This window comes from Mobula birostris, chromosome 3 (genome assembly GCF_030028105.1).
Source record: "Mobula birostris isolate sMobBir1 chromosome 3, sMobBir1.hap1, whole genome shotgun sequence".
Classification (NCBI taxonomy): Eukaryota; Metazoa; Chordata; class Chondrichthyes; order Myliobatiformes; family Myliobatidae; genus Mobula; species Mobula birostris.
The window spans coordinates 58,937,833-58,955,547 of NC_092372.1; the positions used below are offsets into that span (position 1 = coordinate 58,937,833).

At 38.5% G+C, this 17,715-nt stretch overlaps 1 protein-coding gene across 4 annotated transcripts in view; it reads right to left on the reverse strand.

Annotated features, from left to right (window-relative positions):
* Positions 1-17,715, reverse strand: part of exoc1 (exocyst complex component 1) — a 95,328-nt gene that overhangs the window by 30,160 nt on the left and 47,453 nt on the right. For 2 of the 4 annotated variants that reach the window (XM_072252686.1, XM_072252685.1), the window contains exons 7-11: positions 17,265-17,397; positions 15,905-16,014; positions 13,441-13,494; positions 5,976-6,125; positions 571-676 (exon numbers count right to left, since the gene is read on the reverse strand). In XM_072252686.1, the coding sequence (XP_072108787.1) occupies positions 571-676; positions 5,976-6,125; positions 13,441-13,494; positions 15,905-16,014; positions 17,265-17,397 (553 nt within the window). The remainder of the gene's footprint in view (positions 1-570; positions 677-5,975; positions 6,126-13,440; positions 13,495-15,904; positions 16,015-17,264; positions 17,398-17,715) is intronic. The other 2 variants (XM_072252688.1, XM_072252687.1) reach the window with 1 other exon arrangement.

The following is a 17,715-nucleotide window of genomic DNA, read 5'->3' on the forward strand; positions in this document are numbered from 1 at the left end:
AAAATTGTAATTTCTCATTACAATGAACGAAGCTGTTTTACAAATGAAGCAAAATATGAAATTATTAAAAGTAAACATGAAAATTAATTAAAATGAATGGAAAGTTTTGTTGCTCAACTTATACTACACTCAAAACAGATGAATCACTCATTCTAATAAAACATATGATATCTGATTAGGAAATAAATATAAAATGTGACCTCCCTGCAAAATCTAATTAATGACTCACTTAAAACAAAATATACCTTGAAGTCTACCGTTATGCTCTTTCTCTATTTGACTACATTCACATCATGTACTCATTGCTTGACTATTCAGCTTACATTTATATATAATGTTTTTTCCAGTCAATTAAATAGATATTATAAAAACTGATAAAGAATGATAAAAAATAACACAATCGTCCCTTGGCACGACTAAACAATGAAATCAAACATGCAACAAGAGGCCAGAACCAATGCCTTCCTGCAAGTCTCTTCATTTTGTACAATTTGGAGGAAATGCTTGTTTTTACTGACAAAAGATTTCATTTATTGAGACAATGCTTTCCAAATGGAAGATCAGACCTACCAAACTTCTTTCCTTCTTTTGATGTTCCAGTCATCTTGATCTTTGCAACCTCAAAGAACTCCTTAATTTCCCTTTCATACAGCCTAGAAATATAGTCTACATAGTTCTGCAAATACAAAAAAAATCAGAGAAGATTTTTACTCTTTTCTATCAGGCGATGTGTAAATTTAAATACAAGGTAAAGCAAATAAAGAGGATTTCAATTAATTGAGACAGATTGGGATCAGTACATTCTGGCCAATTAAGGGCTGCCTCAATTAGCATAAGTTTCATGGAAATAGTTCAAAAGGTATATAAAAAAAAGGTACATACCATTTAAATCAGTAACAAATTAGGAATGAAATACAGAACAAATTAGAACACTACCAGTGAAGTAGATAAAACGGTTTTGTTCCTAATAGTTTTCGATCGAGAAATTCATCCAGAGTATGCTGTGTTCTTTTGATTTACTGTAAAATGAACAAATCAGTGCAGACACCTAATGCTGATAGCGGACTGTCTTCAAACAATGCTTTTGATTATTGCATTCTCCAAATCTTTGTTTTCATTGATGAAATCAAGTTGATTATTGACACCTTCAAATTCTTCATTGATCCTAACTTTCGCTCTCAGCTGTTTCTGGCATCTTCAAGCTCGAATGGTTGAAACTGCATTGAGCCAAACAGTTCTGAATGGTCTTAATGCTCATTTCTCACCAACTATCACTGATTTCTGAACACAAGCACAGGCAACTGACACTATTTAAAATTTGTTCACTGTAAGTATGCTGTAGTGTCCAACAGCCACACTAGTGCTCGTGACTGATGCTAGCTAGAAACTGTTTGGCAACAATCTCCTGTCCCAATTGAGTGGTATCATGTCCCAAATTAAACAAAAGGAATCCCAATTATTTTCTCAATTAGTTTTTGTTCTTTAAGAGTTGTCCCAAATAGCAGCTGCCCCATTTAGCTGATGGCCCAATTAACCAAAATCAGCAGTATATGAAAGACATAATATTAATCTGCTGAAAACAAATGGAATCAAGAACCAGCCTACACAATAAAAATACAAATTTTCTGTTTGGTTTATGTAAAATATAGATAGCCACCCTGTGGTGACAAACTCCATTTAAATATATCTGGAGAGCTGGAGTGTAATTTACATTTGGAACCGTGACTTCCAATATTTGTTGAATGGCATGCAAAGAATTCCAACTCTTTGAATAACTGGCTATTACTTTAAACAACAGACACCCGATTATAAAATAATTAAAATCAGGCTTATGGATTACTAGATGAAAAAGGAAGGAGGTCTGACAAGTGATTTAATCTGGTCTTCTCTCTCTTGGCCTTAACTATCGGAAGTCTGCAAAGATCCATCAGGTGGCAACAATCACCTTTTGGGCAACCTAAAGTTGCAAAAGTAGCCATTTTGTATATTAATTGTTTCTGCCAGAAACGGATCCACAATAAAATGAATGCTTGTTGAGCTAATGCTGTAATATTTCGCGTCTGCTAAAATTGATTCATTTCTGATATATATTATTGCCAAGCCATAACATTCCAAAGATTTAGATAGGTACAACATGAATTCAGTACTATAAAACAATGACATTATTTAGTAACTCATATTAACATGCTGTTAAGATAATGGAGTAGAGCATGATGTTCAATTATGTCAAAAAAGAGGCTAACTGCAGAGAATAACTATGAATAAATTTTCATTTTTTTATGTTGTCAGAGAGAATATGCTGGGAATAGGCTATTAACTGAATCAGCAAGGAATGCACATGCTATTAATAATTCCCACTACGTGAAGTAGAAGTCAGAGAATAATGAGGGAATTAAAAGGTCTTATTACTAAAGTGAGAACAGTGATAATGAATGATTCTGAAAATCCCACATGACAAGTAGCTTTTAGGCGGAACAAGGCCAATACTATATAAAATAAAAGATGTACTGTTGATTGAAGGGATAAGATAGCTTAGGAGACCATTAGCTAACACACAGAATGAAAGAAAAAATATTTAAGCAAGGAATCAGAAAGTACAATCAAGGAGGAAGAGGATTTGTAGTAAATAGAAAAGGAGGAAGCTGCAGTCACCTAGAGGAAAAAGTTCCAGGTACTAAATGGTGATTATCAGTTTTATTACGAATTACTTCTTTGTACTGAATGCAACTTATTCAAGAAACCTCTTGTGCCTATTACCAATAGTTCCTTGTTATAGTCATCAACCTTTAGTTAAATTAAACTGAAATTGGAAAAGAAAACACAGAATAGTACAGCACAGGAACAGACCCAATGGCCCATGGTGTTGTGTCAAACTAATTAAACATTAACCAACAATGTACACAAAATGCTGGAGGAACTCAGCAGGCCAGGCAGCATCTATGGCCAAAAATCTGCTGAAGGGTCTCAGCCTGAAACGTCGACTGTACTTTTTTCCATAGATGATGCCCGGCCTGCTGAGTTCCTCCAGCATTTTGTGTGTTGCTTGGATTTCCAGCATCTGCAGATTTTCTCTTGTTTGTGAAACATTAAGTAAAATCCCTTCTGCCTACACTATATCCATATCGTACCATTCTCTGCACATTCATGTGCCTATAAATTATACCTCACACCATCGTCCATAATTTTGCCACTAGTGTGCAAGTTCCTGCTTATGAAATTTAAGGGTAAAGTAAATCACAATGAGCTATATTTGGGATATGTCCAATGATGCAAGTTTTTTTTCTTATTAACTATACAGGTGTCCCCCACTTTTCGAAAGTTCGCTTTACGAATGTAATGACGTGGAAGACGCAAATTGCCTCTGATCTGGGCTGACATTTACGTGCCGGGCGGCACCTAATTAATTAGCTTGTTTATTTCGGCTTTTTTCTTAAAGATGTGCTGGGTGCGTCCCAGCCACCGCTGTACTACTGCATTCTTTGTGGATCGGTATTGGTCGGCAGCCTGGAGGTTGGGGGCCACTGCACCACCCCAACCTCCGACGACTCAGCCTAACACACCATCATCAGTCTGCTTGGTGCTGTCTTCCAGATTCCCGTAAGTGATACGACACTGTACATACATTATTTCTACTTTATATAGGCTGTGTATTTTTATGCGTTATTTGGTAATGATTTGGCAGCTTCATAGCTTAAAGGTTACTGGAGAGAGTGTTTCTGCCGAGATTGCTTGCGTGACATTTTCGCTACCGAGAACAGTGCGGCAATGATTGTACAGAAGTATTTCTACTTTATATAGGCTGTGTATTTATCATATCATTCCTGTTTTTACTATATGCTACTGTTATTTTAGGTTTTATATGTTACTTGGCATGATTTGGTAGGTTATTTTTGGGTCTGCGAACGCTCACAAATTTTTCCCATATAAATAAATGGTAATTGCTTCTTCGCTTTACGACATTCCGGCTTACGAACTGTTTCATAGGAACGCTCTACCTTCGGATGGCGGGGGAAACCTGTATAATTCACATCCTACATTCCACCCAGCTTAACTGTGGAACACTTATACATTGAGAAAGTAAATTATATTTACTTTCCATTTAAGAACCTATAGGATGTTGCAACTAAACTTTGAAAGACAATCGGTATTCAGGTACTAAGGAAATATAATATGGTAGATAACTGATGGGAGCAGTGAGCTCTACCCCACAAAACTCACATTATTTCCATTACTAAACTGCACAATGTATCAACTGTGTATGTAAATTATTCATCAGCACAGTCACTATCATTCATTCACAGTGCTCAGAGGCTGTACAGAGCCCTCATGTTATGCTTTTAAAAATTATACTGTGTCATCTTAATCTTAAATTAACAACAGCTCAATTCTTTGTTAATCCAAATCAGCAATGCTTTAGCTGCCTGTTACGTCTTTTTTGGTAGACTGCAGAGAGAAGATAGTGGTATGAGTGAAAGTCTGGCAGAAGTTCACTGTCACACCCTGTCCAGCAAGGCTGTTAGGTGGTACCTACCCCTTGCACATCCAAGGCAGCTGAGGACCCTCCCAATCTGACACTTTAGGGGAAACAAGAGATTTCTCTCCTTCAGACCTGCAATGCAAGCCCATATGGTATACAAAATTATGAAGGGTATAGATACAGTAAATGCAAGCAGGCCTTTTCCACTGAGGTTGGGTGAGATTAAAGGTTACGGGTTAAAGGTTACCCTTGGGGTTCATATTTTCTGTGGACTGTCACTTTAAAATGTCGGGAGAATGAGACTGAACTTTTCTTACCTACCATTCTAAGACTGTATCAAATAACACCTAAGCTTGAAGAAGTTTGGCTTTTATATTTACACACCTGTGCATGCATAAACTTTGCTAACCTGTTTGATTTATCTGGTTATATATTACTGCATTGCGTAGTTACTAATAAAATAGAATTAGTTAACAGCAATACAAGACTCCAGGTGTCTTCCTTTCTGCTGGTTCTTCAAACCCGTTACGGGGTACGTAACAGTGAAAGGTGAGATGTTTAAGGGGAACATGAGGGAAAACTATTTTCACTTAGGGAGTGGTGAGACTGTGGAACAAGCTGCCAGAGGAAGTGGTGAATGTGGGTTTGATTTCAACATTTACGAGAAGTTTGGGTGGGAAGCGTATGAGGACTATGGTCCAGGTGCAGGTTGTGGGATGAGGCAGAATAATAGTTCAGCACGGACCAGAAGAGCTGCTTCTGAGCTGTAGTTCTCCAACTTCTATATAATTATTCAGAACTTAAAAGGCACAAGTTAGCTCACTGTCCAATAGTTGAATTTATCACCAAGTTTAAAAGGGAATCATATCAAATCTGGCTCTATTTAGACTGCTCATCTAAGGGCTGAGGCAAAAGAAACACACTGCCAAATTATTGAACGCAAACAACAGGAATTCTGCAGATGCTGGAAATTCAAGCAACACACATAAAAGTTGCTGGTGAACGCAGCAGGCCAGGCAGCATCTCCAGGAAGAGGTGCAGTCGACGTTTCAGGCCGAGACCCTTCGTCAGGACTAACTGGAGGAAGAGTGAGTAAGGGATTTGAAAGTTGGAGGGGGAGGGGGAAATCCAAAATGATAGGAGAAGACAGGAGGGGGAGGGATGGAGCCAAGAGCTGGACAGGTGACCTCCTGTCCCATGATCCTCTCGTATCCCTTTTGCCAATCACCTGTCCAGCTCTTGGCTCCATCCCTCCCCCTCCTGTCTTCTCCTATCATTTTTGATCTCCCCCTCCCCCTCCCACTTTCAAATCTCTTACTAACTCTTCCTTCAGTTAGTCCTGATGAAGGGTCTCGGCCTGAAACGTCGACTGCACCTCTTCCTAGAGATGCTGCCTGGCCTGCTGCGTTCACCAGCAACTTTTATGTGTGTTGCCAAATTATTGAAAGTCACATTCCAACAATTAAAATAGATTGCAATGGTTGATATGAAACCATACCTTATTCAAACCTTCATATTTCTCACGATCAGTATTCTTCAACCATTCCATAAGTTTGGCATATCTAAGTAAATCTCGATGGAACGGAAGGTGTTTGGGGAGAGTCAGCTCAATCGAGTGCTGAGCCAAAGTTGAACTTTGATCATGCCCCTAAAAACAAAAACATCACAGGTTAACTACTGTCATGTTAAAGGCTGAAAATCCTAAATGAGTTTAAAAAAAATACATTTAATAACCTAATCAAAGATTGATAAAAGTTCACATTTAAATGATTGTTATATATTAGTGACATTTAAATAAATTAATATGTACCTCTCAGCTTTTCCTGCACCAATGCTACAAAATCCTCCTATGTGATACTGCTGACACTTAAGTGTCATTAATATCTTCTGCTAAAGGTTTGAATGTCCAGTCACCATCTGAACTGTGTATTCTGTTAGATGCTCCTCAAAACAGTTATAGGTGAACTATTTTTTGTGAATTCCACCTGTATTCTATCATCTTGGGCAAGCATTTCATTGAAATGTGATAATTAAAAACAAAGTATTTCCTTTCCCAGTTTAAAACCGTAATTGTTCTAAAAAATATACACAGAAGGCAATCTTTTTCAATAATAAAATTCTGAAGCTGGCTAATATAACACGGCATGACATCAAGCACACAATAAAGTTGGATTCTGTTTCTAAGGTGTAGATATACAAACTCATATTCCCAACTCACTTCCAAACTCATTTCCAATGAAACTATGATTTTAAATATTTAGTCAGCTGAAGGATGTATTGTGAATTGTGAATTTAGAATTTAGAATTGTGAATTTTTTTTAAACAGATGAACAATTCCAAAAAATCATAAATTTGAGGAATTTTAACAAAATTGATTTTAAGCAGTTTTATTAATTAAACATATGCAACCCAGACAAAGCTACAGCTATCTTCTTTGCACAAATTAAAGTCATGTAAGTAATACAATAAGCAATTTGGATATTGCTGGGGGGCAGCGTGGAAGGCCTACCAGGGAGAAGTTGCATTCAGCGGGTCTCTGGCACTAAGTCGGGCTCTATGGCTCAGAACGGAAGATGGTGGGGGGGGGGGAGAGAGAGAGAAGAGGAGTGCAGTAGTGATGGGGAATCCATAGTTAGGGAAGCAGGTAGGAAAATCTATGGATGTGATAAAGACACCTAGATGGTATTTTGCCTCCCAAGTGCCAGGGTTAGAGATGAATTAGATCGAGTCCACAGTATTCGAAAACGGAGAAGGTGAACACCTAGAAGTCATGATCCATATTGGTACCAACAACATAGGTAGGAAATAGGAGGTCCTGAAGAGAGAATAGAGGTAGTTAGTTAAAAAGCTGGAAAGCAAGAACTCCAGGGTAGTAATCTCTGGACTGTTGCCTGTGCCACTAAAGGTAAGATTAGGATGATTTGGTAGATGAATCCATGGCTGAGGAATTGGTGCAGGGGGCAGGGTTTCAGATTTCTGGATCATTGGGATCTCTTCTGGGGAAGATATGACCTGTATATAAAGGGCAGATTACACCCGAGGATGACCAATATCCTTGCAGACAGGTTTGCTAGAGGTGAAGGGGAAGGTTTAAACTAATTTGGCAGAGGGACAGGAACCTGAATGATAGGGCTGAGGATGCGGGAGATGACAGGAAAAAATTGCAGTGAGTGGGATGAGTTGAAGTGTAATGGAAACAAAATCAAAAAGGCTAATGAATACAGGACTTGAATGCACGTAGTATATGAAATAAGGTATTTGATATTTTGGCACAGTTAGAGATTGGTGGGTATAATGTGGACATCATAGAAAGAAGATCATAGCTAGGAGCTTTCCATCCAAGGATATACCTTGTATCGAAAGGACAGGCAGATAGGCAGAGAATGTGGGGTGGCTCTATTGGGAAAATATGAAATTAAATCCTTAGAAAGAGGTGACATATTATCAGAAGATGTAGAATCCTTGTGGACAGAATTAAGAAACTGAAAGTGTAAGAAGTCCCTGATGGGAGTTATATACAGGTCTCTAAATAGTAGCCAGGATGTAGGATACAATTTGCAATGGGACATAGAAAAGGCATGGCCGCTTTTAATATGCAGCTAGATTGGGAAAATAAGGTTGGTGTTGGATCCTGAGAGAGGGAATTTGTAAAACATTTCGAGATAGATTTTCAGAGCAGCTTATGGCTGAGCCCACTAGGGAATCAGCTATGCCGGACTGGGTGTATTATAATGAACCAAATTTGATTAGCGAGCTTAAGGTAAAGGAACCCTTAGGAAACAGTGTTCATAATATGATAGATTCACCTTGCAGTTTGACAGGATGAAGTTAAAGTCAGATGTATTAGTATTACAGAAGAGCAAAGGGAATTACAGAGGCATGAGAGAGGAAATGCCCAAAGCTGATTAGAAGGGGACATTAGTAGGGACGACGACAGAACAATGGCTGGAGTTTCTCAAAACAATTCAGAAGGTGCAGGGCAAATACATCCCAAAGATGAAGGAGTATTCCAAAGGGAGGATAAGGCAACTGTGGCTGACAAGGGAAGTTAAAGGCAGTGTATAAGCAAAGGAGAGAGCATACAATATAGCAAAAATTAATGGGAAGTTGGAGGATTGGGAAGCTTTTCAAAACTAACAGACGCCAACTAAAAAAGCCATAAGGAGAGAAAAGATGAAATGTGAAGGGAAGCAAGCCAATAATAAAAGATACTAAATGGCTTTTCAAATATATAAAGAGTAAAAGAGAGACAAAAGGGGATATCAGACCACTGGAAAATAACGCTGGAAAGGTAGTAATGGGGCATAAAGAAATAGTGGAGGAACTTAATAAGTTCATTGCATCAGTTTTCACTATGGAAGACACTAGCAGTATGCCAGAAATTTGAGAGTCTCAGGGGGTAGAAGTAAGTGCTGTTGCTATTACTACGGAGAAGCTGCTTGGGAAGATGAAAGGTCTGAAGGTAGATAGGTGACCTGGACCAGATGGACTACAACCCCAGGATTCTGAAAGAGGTAGCTGAAGAGATTGTGGAGGCAACAGTAATGATCTTTCAAGAATCACTAGATTCTGGGATGTTTCCGGATGACTGGAAAATTGCAAATGTCATTCCACTCTTCAAGAAGGGAGGGAGGCAGAGAAGAGGAAATTATAGGCCACTTGCCTCACATCAGTGGTTTGGAAGATGTTGGAGTCCATTATTAAGGATGAGGCTTCAGGGGACTTGGAGGCATATATTAAAAAAAGCCAAAGGCAGCATGTTTTCCTTAAGGGGAAATCTTACCTGACAAATCTGTTTAAATTCTTTGAGGAAATAGCAGGCTAGATAGACAAGGCTAGTTGGTGGATGTTGTTTACTCAGATTTTCAGAAGGCCTTTAACAAGGTGCTACATATGAGACTGCTTAACAAGATAAAGAGCCCATGGTATTACAGGAAAGATGGATAGAAGAGTGGCTGAATGGTAGGAGGCAAAGAGTGGAAATAAAGGGTGGCTTTTCTGGTTGGCTGCCAGTGACTAGTGGTGCTCCGTAGGGGTTGGTGCTGGTGTTGGAATCACTTTTTTTATGTTGGCTGTGAATGATTTGAATGATCGAATTGCACCCAGGGCATGCCCTTTTCTCACTGTTACCATCAGGTAGGAGATACAGAAGCCTGAAGGCACACACTCAGTGATTCAGGAACAGCTTCTTCCCCTCTGCCATCTGATTCCTAAATGGACATTGAAGCTTTGGACACTACCTCACTTTTTTAATATACAGTATAGGTGTCCGCTGCTTTTCGAACATTCGCTTTACGAAACCTCACTGTTATGAAAGACCTACATTAATACCGTTTTCGCTTTCAGGTGTTTTCACCGTTACGAAGAAAGGCAGCGCGCGATAAAAGGCAGCGTGTGCCCCGAGCAGCTGCTCTCCCTGGATTCGGAACAGCATTGCTTAAACACGTGCCTGTGAGCAGCCGTTAGCAAGATGAGTTCTGAGGTATTGGAAAAGCCTAAAAGAGCTTGTAACGGTGTTACACTTAGCGTACAACTAGACCTAATTAAGCATTTCGATCATGGTGAACGAAGCAAGGACAAAGTCAGTTTGGCTTGTGGAAGCTGACAAAGATGATGTTGAAGAGGTTTTGGCATCCCATGACCAAGAACTGATAGATGAAGAGCTGATGCAATTGGAAGAGGAAAGGATAACAATCGAAACCGAATGCAGAAAGTGAAGCAAATGCGTGAGATTTTCGCTGCAATGATAAAGTACGACTTTAATTTTGAAAGGGTACGTAGGCTTAGGGGATAATTGCAGGATGGTTTGAGTCCTTACAAACAACTGTATGATAGAAAAATGCGCGTGGCTCAGCAGTCAAGCAAGCCTTCCACATCAGCCACAGCAGACGACGAACCTCGATCTTCGACATCGATGTGGGCAGTCATAGGAGAAGATGAGCTGGCTGCCCTGATCGACGATGAGATTACACCCCCATGTCCCACCACCCCAACCCCCGGGCCCCGGACAGATACTGTACCGATTTGTGGAGAATGCAGCAGTAGCCAGAAGGCACACAGCACATCATTAAGAAAAAAGCCAAAATAAACAAGCTAATTAATTAGCTGCCGCCGACACGTAATTGTCGGCCCAGATCAGTGCCGATTTCCGATTGCATCGCCTCTGATCTGCGCTGACATTTACGTGTCAGCGGCATCTAATTAATTAGCATGTTTATTTCGGCTTTTTTCTTAAAGATGTGCTGTGTGTCTCCCGGCTACTGCTGTGTTCTTCACGTCAATGTACCGGGTCGGCGGCCCGGAGGGTGGGGGCCACTGCACCACCCAACCTGCAACGACTCAGTCTAACACACCATCATCAGTGTCCTCGGCAAGCTGTCTTCCCAATTCCGGTAAGTGATAGTACACTGTACGTACATTATTTCTACTTTATATAGGCTGTGTATTTTTACATGTTATTTGGTAGATTTGGCAGCCTCATAGCTTAAAGGTTACTGCAGAGCATGTTTATGCCAACAGCGCTTGAGTGAGATTTTCTGCCGAGAGCGCTTGCGTGAGATTTTCGCTACGGAGACCTGTGCAGGCAATTGTTGTAGAGAAGTATTTCTACTTTATATAGGCTGTGTATTTACCATATCATTCCTGCTTTTACTATATGTTACTGTTATTTTAGGTTTTATGTGTTATTTGTCATGATTTGGTAGGTTATTTTTGGGTCTGCGAATGCTCACAAAATTTTCCCATATAAATAAATGGTAATTGCTTCTTCGCTTTACGACATTTTGGCTTACGAACCGTTTCATAGGAACGCTCTACCTTCAGATGGCAGGAGAAACCTGTATTTCTGTTTTTGCACTTTTTAAAATCTATTCAATATATGTAATTGATTTACTTGTTTATTTATTATTATTTTTTATTTTATTTATTTTTTTTCTCTGCTAGATTATGTACTGCATTGAACTGCTGCTGCTAAGTTAACAAATTTCATGTCACATGCTGGTGATAATAAACCTGATTCTGATTCAGATGATTTGTGGCCAGGTTTGTGGACACTATGGAGATAGGTGGAGGGGCAAGTGGTGTTGGGGAAGCAGGGCTCCTGCAGAAGAACTTAGACAGATTAGGAGAATGGGCAAATAAGTGGCAGATGGAAGTGTAGGGAAGTGTATGGTCATGACTTTAGTAAGAGAAATAAAGACATAAACCATTTTCAAAATGGGGAGAAAATTTTAAAAATCAGAGATGCAAAGGACTTTGCAGTCCTTAGAAATGTGGAAACACAGAAAACCTACAGCGCAATACAGGCCCTTCAGCCCACAATGCTGTGCAGAACATGTATTTACTTTAGAAAGTACCTAGGGTTAACCATAGCCCTCTATTTTTCTAAGCTCCATGTACCTAACCAAGAGTCTCTTAAAAGACCCTATCATATCTGCCTCCAACACAGTCGCCAGCAGCCCATCCTTGTGCAGATTTCCTAAAGGTTAACTTGCAGTTTGAGTCGGTGGTAAGGAAGGCAAATGTAATGTTAGCATTCATTTCAAGAGGACTAGAATACAAAAGCCGGGATGTGAAGCTGAGGCTTTATAAGACATTGGTCAAACTGCACTTAGGAGTATTGTGAGCAGTTTTGGAGCTCTTATCTAAGAAAAGATGTGCTGGCATTGGAGAGGGTTCAGAGGTTCACGAAAATTATTCCAGTCATGAAAGGGTTAATGTTTGAGAAGCACTTGATGGCTCTGAGTCTGTACTCACTGGAGTTTAGAACAATGAGTGTTTTTTATTGAAATGTATCGAATATTGAAAGCTCTAGATAGAGTAGATGCAGGGTGTATGTTTCCTCTGGTGGGGGAATCTAGACCAGAAGGTAGAGCCTCAGACTTGAGGGATGTACATTTAGAACAGAGATAAGCAGGAATTTTTTTTTTTACTCAGAAGGTAATACATCTGTAAAATTCATTGTCACAGGCAGCAGTGGAGGCCAAGTCACTGAGGATATTTCAAGCAAAGATTGATAGAATCTTGATTAGTTAGCATGTTAAAGGTTATAGAGAAGGCAGGATAATGGAATTCAGAGGGATAATAAATCAGCTATGATGGAATAGTGCAGCACACTTGATGGACTGAATGGCCAATTTCTCCTCCTACAACTTATGGTTTATGGTCTGAAGCAATTTAGATGGCAATACAATGCAAATAATATGGTAGAATTCTGTAGGCATCCATGCATTATTTTTGTAAATCAAACAAACATCTAAATCACAGTTCTGGACATAGTGATTCCCAGATGACCCAGGAAGTATCTCAGCAATGTATATGCATGGACTCAGTAATTTGACAAGGAGCAAGGTATTCTACTGATCCAAAATACATTGTTTATTTATTATTAAGAAAATGAATCGATAGACAAGTGGTTTTTCAACATTAAAATTTGTTAGTCTGAAGCTGTGTTGGAGAAACTGCAGCATATAAACTAGCATTGAACTGTAGTCAGGAAACACCTTTAACTTAGTAAAATTTGCAGCTGTGAAAGTCCATCAGGATGAGCTTTAAAATATTCTGTTTTTCAAAAATGACATCAATATCTCACACAAAATATTAAAATACATACAAGGACAATTCAAAGTTTACAGAAGGGAAAGTGTAGTGAAATCTGGATTTATGATGGAAGATCACAAGTGCTAAGATTAGGAAGCAGTGCTGGAAGACAGCAAGCAGGTATCAGTAATTACTCAGCCTGAAATGACTCCATTTAACTTCCTGACAAATACAAAGCCATTCCAATTTTTATTTGCTGAAAGGAAGAAAGTTTGTTGTTCAAAACAGGAATTACTTTATGAAGTTGCAGTTAAAAAAAATCTACTCATTGAAAACACATGTAGAAAGCTGCATTAGTACTGAAAGATATAAAAGCCTAATGGGCAGCAAGAGCTGAAAAGGTATCTCATGCTCAGGATACTCACATAAACTGAGTGGTACGAAGCTCTGCGATAGAACAGGGTGAGAGTCTGAGTAAACTGATTAAAAACAAAATAAAAATGAAACGAAAGAGTGACAGATGAGGAGAACCAATGTAGAAATTTACCAGTACCAGGATACTAACAAAAGCAAATACATATGAGCCACTGTAAAAAAAACCTATGTTTACCAAATTAATTGAAGCTGAAACATTATCAATGATACCAGTTTCTTCTAACTTCTAAAGTTCAGTGCCTCAGCCAAACTTACACTGTTTACAAAGTGACGAGAATCTAGAGATTTTATTTGTAAAAAATCCAAATTAACTGAACGTATGCTTGTGTTTATACCATCAATACACAAAGGTATACACACACTGACACATTTCTCTTCAGTATTTCAGTTATTTCTTATAGATAAAGCTCTTTATACTCTTTAGTTTTATTTATTTAAAATTTTCCATTTTTGTGGGGTGGGGAACAACCCTACATTAATAATGTTGATGCAGTACAGTTAGCAAGAAAGAGCAAGAGACATTTTTGTTTTGGATACTCTTCAGACAGTCTCAGAAAAGTTCACAGCCTGCAAGTCCTACTGTACATATCATGTAATATACATTTAACCTGGCTTAGAGAAAGTATAATTCTCTCTGTCATTGGGCAAGTCATTTTTTTTTCCAAAATTCAGCTATGCAAAAATCCTTTGAATATTTAACTGCAATTCACTTTATGTTTCTCAGTAATCAATAATATAACAAAATAGTTTTTAGTTTCTTTGCTATATTGAGATGATTAAAAAAAACAAGTGATATATATTTTCAAGACACTACCATTGAATCAACCCTAAAAAATATTTTATTCGGTGCATCAATGCAAGACCAAAATAAATGACAATACATAAGAAAAACAAAAGCAATTTGAAGAAAAATCTAGTGTGTGCAAAACATTAGATAAAAACCCTTGCTATTTCAGGAAAACATTAGTTGTTGCAATTAATCTGCCATAAAAATAAACAATGCAGTCTTCCCTTATCTTTGACACGACTTTCTGCATTTCTTTTAAAGATGAGGCACATCTGGCTTCCGCTTCCAGGACTGGTTGAGCCATGACAGGCCACAAAGCCACTTCTTCAAGATAACAGCTGAAAATTCCAGACTAAGTTGAAGTTTGGATCTTAATACTGATATCCTACTCTATCTCTCTCTGTGCTGCAAATATTCTATGATTCCATGATATCATCCTGGATTTGAAGACAGATGGAAGGTCTGAGGAACGGCTAATGGATTGCAAACTTACCCAAGTGCGAGCTACTGAAATTTGGACAGTCAAACTTGGATAGAATTTACATATGTAGTGAATGGGAGGGCACTAATGAGTGTTGTGGAATAGAGGGACCTGAGAACACTAGTGAAAGTGGCCACACAAGTCGACAGGTTGGTGGAAAAGGTGTTTAGCATTCTAGCCTTCATCAGTCAGGGCATCAGATTTAGGAGTTGGAACATTATGTTGCAGTCATTCAACTTGCTGGTGGGATGGTTTGGTGAATTGTGTGCAGTTTTGGAAAAAGACAATATCAAACTGGAGAGAGTACAGAAGAGATTTACGAGAGTGCTGCCTAGACTAGAAGGCCTGAGTTATAGGAGGAGGTTAGCCACACTGGATCTTTATTCCCTGGAGCACGGGAGAACATTAATGAAATCATGAGGGGTATAGCTAGGTGTATGGTCATAGTCTTTTCACCAGGGTTAAGGAGTCTAAATCTAAAGGGTGCAGATACAAGATGAGAGGGGAGAGATTTAAAAGAGACCTGAGAGGTAACTTCTCTACATAGAGAGTAGTATCTAAAATGAGCTACTGGAGGTAGTGATCAAGGCAACGTTCAAAGTAATTTTATTATCGAAGTACATACACGTTACCATATACTACCTCAAGATTTATTTTCTTGCAGCAACTTACGGGAAAATAAATACAATAGAATTTAAAGAAAAACTATACCTAAACAGGCAAAGACTGATGAACAACCACTGTACAAAAAAACAAGCTATGCAAATAAAGATATTACTGAGAATATGATTTGTAAAGAGACCCTGAAAGTGTGTCTGTAGGTTGTAGAATCAGTTTAGAATAGTGGTGAATGCAGTTATCTACATAGGTAGATACAGTTACAACACGTTAGAGACACTTGAATAGGTACATAGAAGGATGGGAGCCAGAGGGTTATGAGCTGAATAGGGGCAACAAAGACTAGCAGGGAAGATGGTGCAGTTTGCATGATCGGTTGGGCCAAAGAGCCTGTTACCCTGCTGTATTACTCGATGATAGATCATTTGTAAATAAAATAATGCTTTCAATGATTTAAATATGATCAATAAAAACAAACTAATGATGAATATTTATGCAGCAACAAGATATAGACCAATATTTCTTTGCCAAGAAATGTTTTCTTATCAACAATCAGTCCTTGACATACCTGTTGAACAAAGACATTATTAAGATGATTGGTCAGTCTCCTAGCAAACTGTTCACGCAGATCCCTGAACTGCTGTTGCTGCTGTCTCACTGCATGAAGCTCCTCGTGTCCTACAATAAATTACACAAAAATCAAAATAAACTGTTGAAGAAAAATTGCAAAATGCATAAACAATTTTACACATTTTGCAAAAGCAAAGTAAGTGACATTAGCAATATTGCAATTTTTTAATGCTTCCCTCACCCAAATCACAGGATTAACCCTTTACAGGTGTTATATACTCAGTGGTCACTTTATTAGGTACCTGCTGTATCTAATAAAAAGGCCACCAAGTGTATGTTCATGGTCTTCTGCTACTGTAACCCATCCACTTCAAGGTCTGACATATTGTGCATTCAAAAATACTGTTCTGCACACCACTGTTGTATCAAGTTGCTGTTGCCTTCATGTCAACTCAAATCAGTCTGGCCATTTTCCTCCAACCTCTCTCATTAACAAGTCATTTTCACCCACAGAACTGCTGCTCACTGATGTTTTTTGTTTATTGCACCACTCTCTGTAAGCTATAGAGACTGTTGTGCTTGAAAATCCCAGGAGATCCGCAGTTTCTGAGAAACTCAAACCACCCCGTCAAGCACCAGTCAACAGTCAAAGTCACTCAGATCACATTTCTTCCCCCTTCTGATGTTTGCTCTGAATAACAAATTAACCTCTTGACCGTGTTGCATGCTTTCATGCATCGAATTGCTGGCACATGATTGGCTGATATTTGCATTAACAAGGTGTACAGGTATGCTTAAAGTGGCCACTGAGTGTAGACTATAATTTGTTTAATGCAACCTTGATTTCATTAATTCAGTCACATTACAACAAGCTGCTTTCAGAGTTATGTCCCAATCTGACTTGATACAAATGTTATGTGGACTTGCATTTTTGCACTGAATTCTAGTGACAGCCCAACATGTCAAACAACAGTAGTTAAATGCAGAAATGGTCAGTTAAGAATCATACAAATACAAGATGCACTGAAAATTGTCAAAAGTACTCACAGGATTACAGAATGATGACAGCATCTGAGAAGGCCATTTGGCAGGATAAGTCCATTCCAGTTTTATACAAGTACAACCTGCTCACTCTAACTTTCCACTCTCGCTCCAAGTCATAGAAATTCTCTCCCTTCAGAGATTATCCAGTTTTATTTTGACCATGACCACTGAAACTGCCTCTACTATACAGTATTCATTAACTATTCACTTTGTGTAATTTTTTTCCTAATGCCACTTTTGGTTCTTTTGTCATTGATCTTGATCATTATTATAGAAAATTCAAGTAAATTCACCATTAAAGTGCAGCTACATACCTGGTCGAAGGGCCACATTCATACACTGTAGAAGGGCCTCGGCAGCATTGGTGCATGCCTCAATACCTTTAGAAGAAGAAAGATCCCCATCCGTGAGGGCTTTAATGTGGCCTTTGGATAGGTCCAAATAATTCTGCAAAATAAGTACAGTCTAAATCCCATGGTATACAATCTCATGAAAACAAAATGCATGAATTCATAAATGACTCAGTATCTGATTTACTGATTTTTGCTGCTGATGCTTCAGGTTTTATCATCTATGTTAATAATTTAAAATAAAGTGAACAAATGTAATCCATTCAGATTAATTGACGCTACAAAATAGAGGTGCAAATTGTGAGGAGGGTATATACCCAAAGGACAATGTGCAGGCTGAAGTGTTCACTCTTTATGACCCTAAAGCTAGAACTTCAGTCTATAATTATTCCAAAAGCTCTGGATTTTAGTTAAT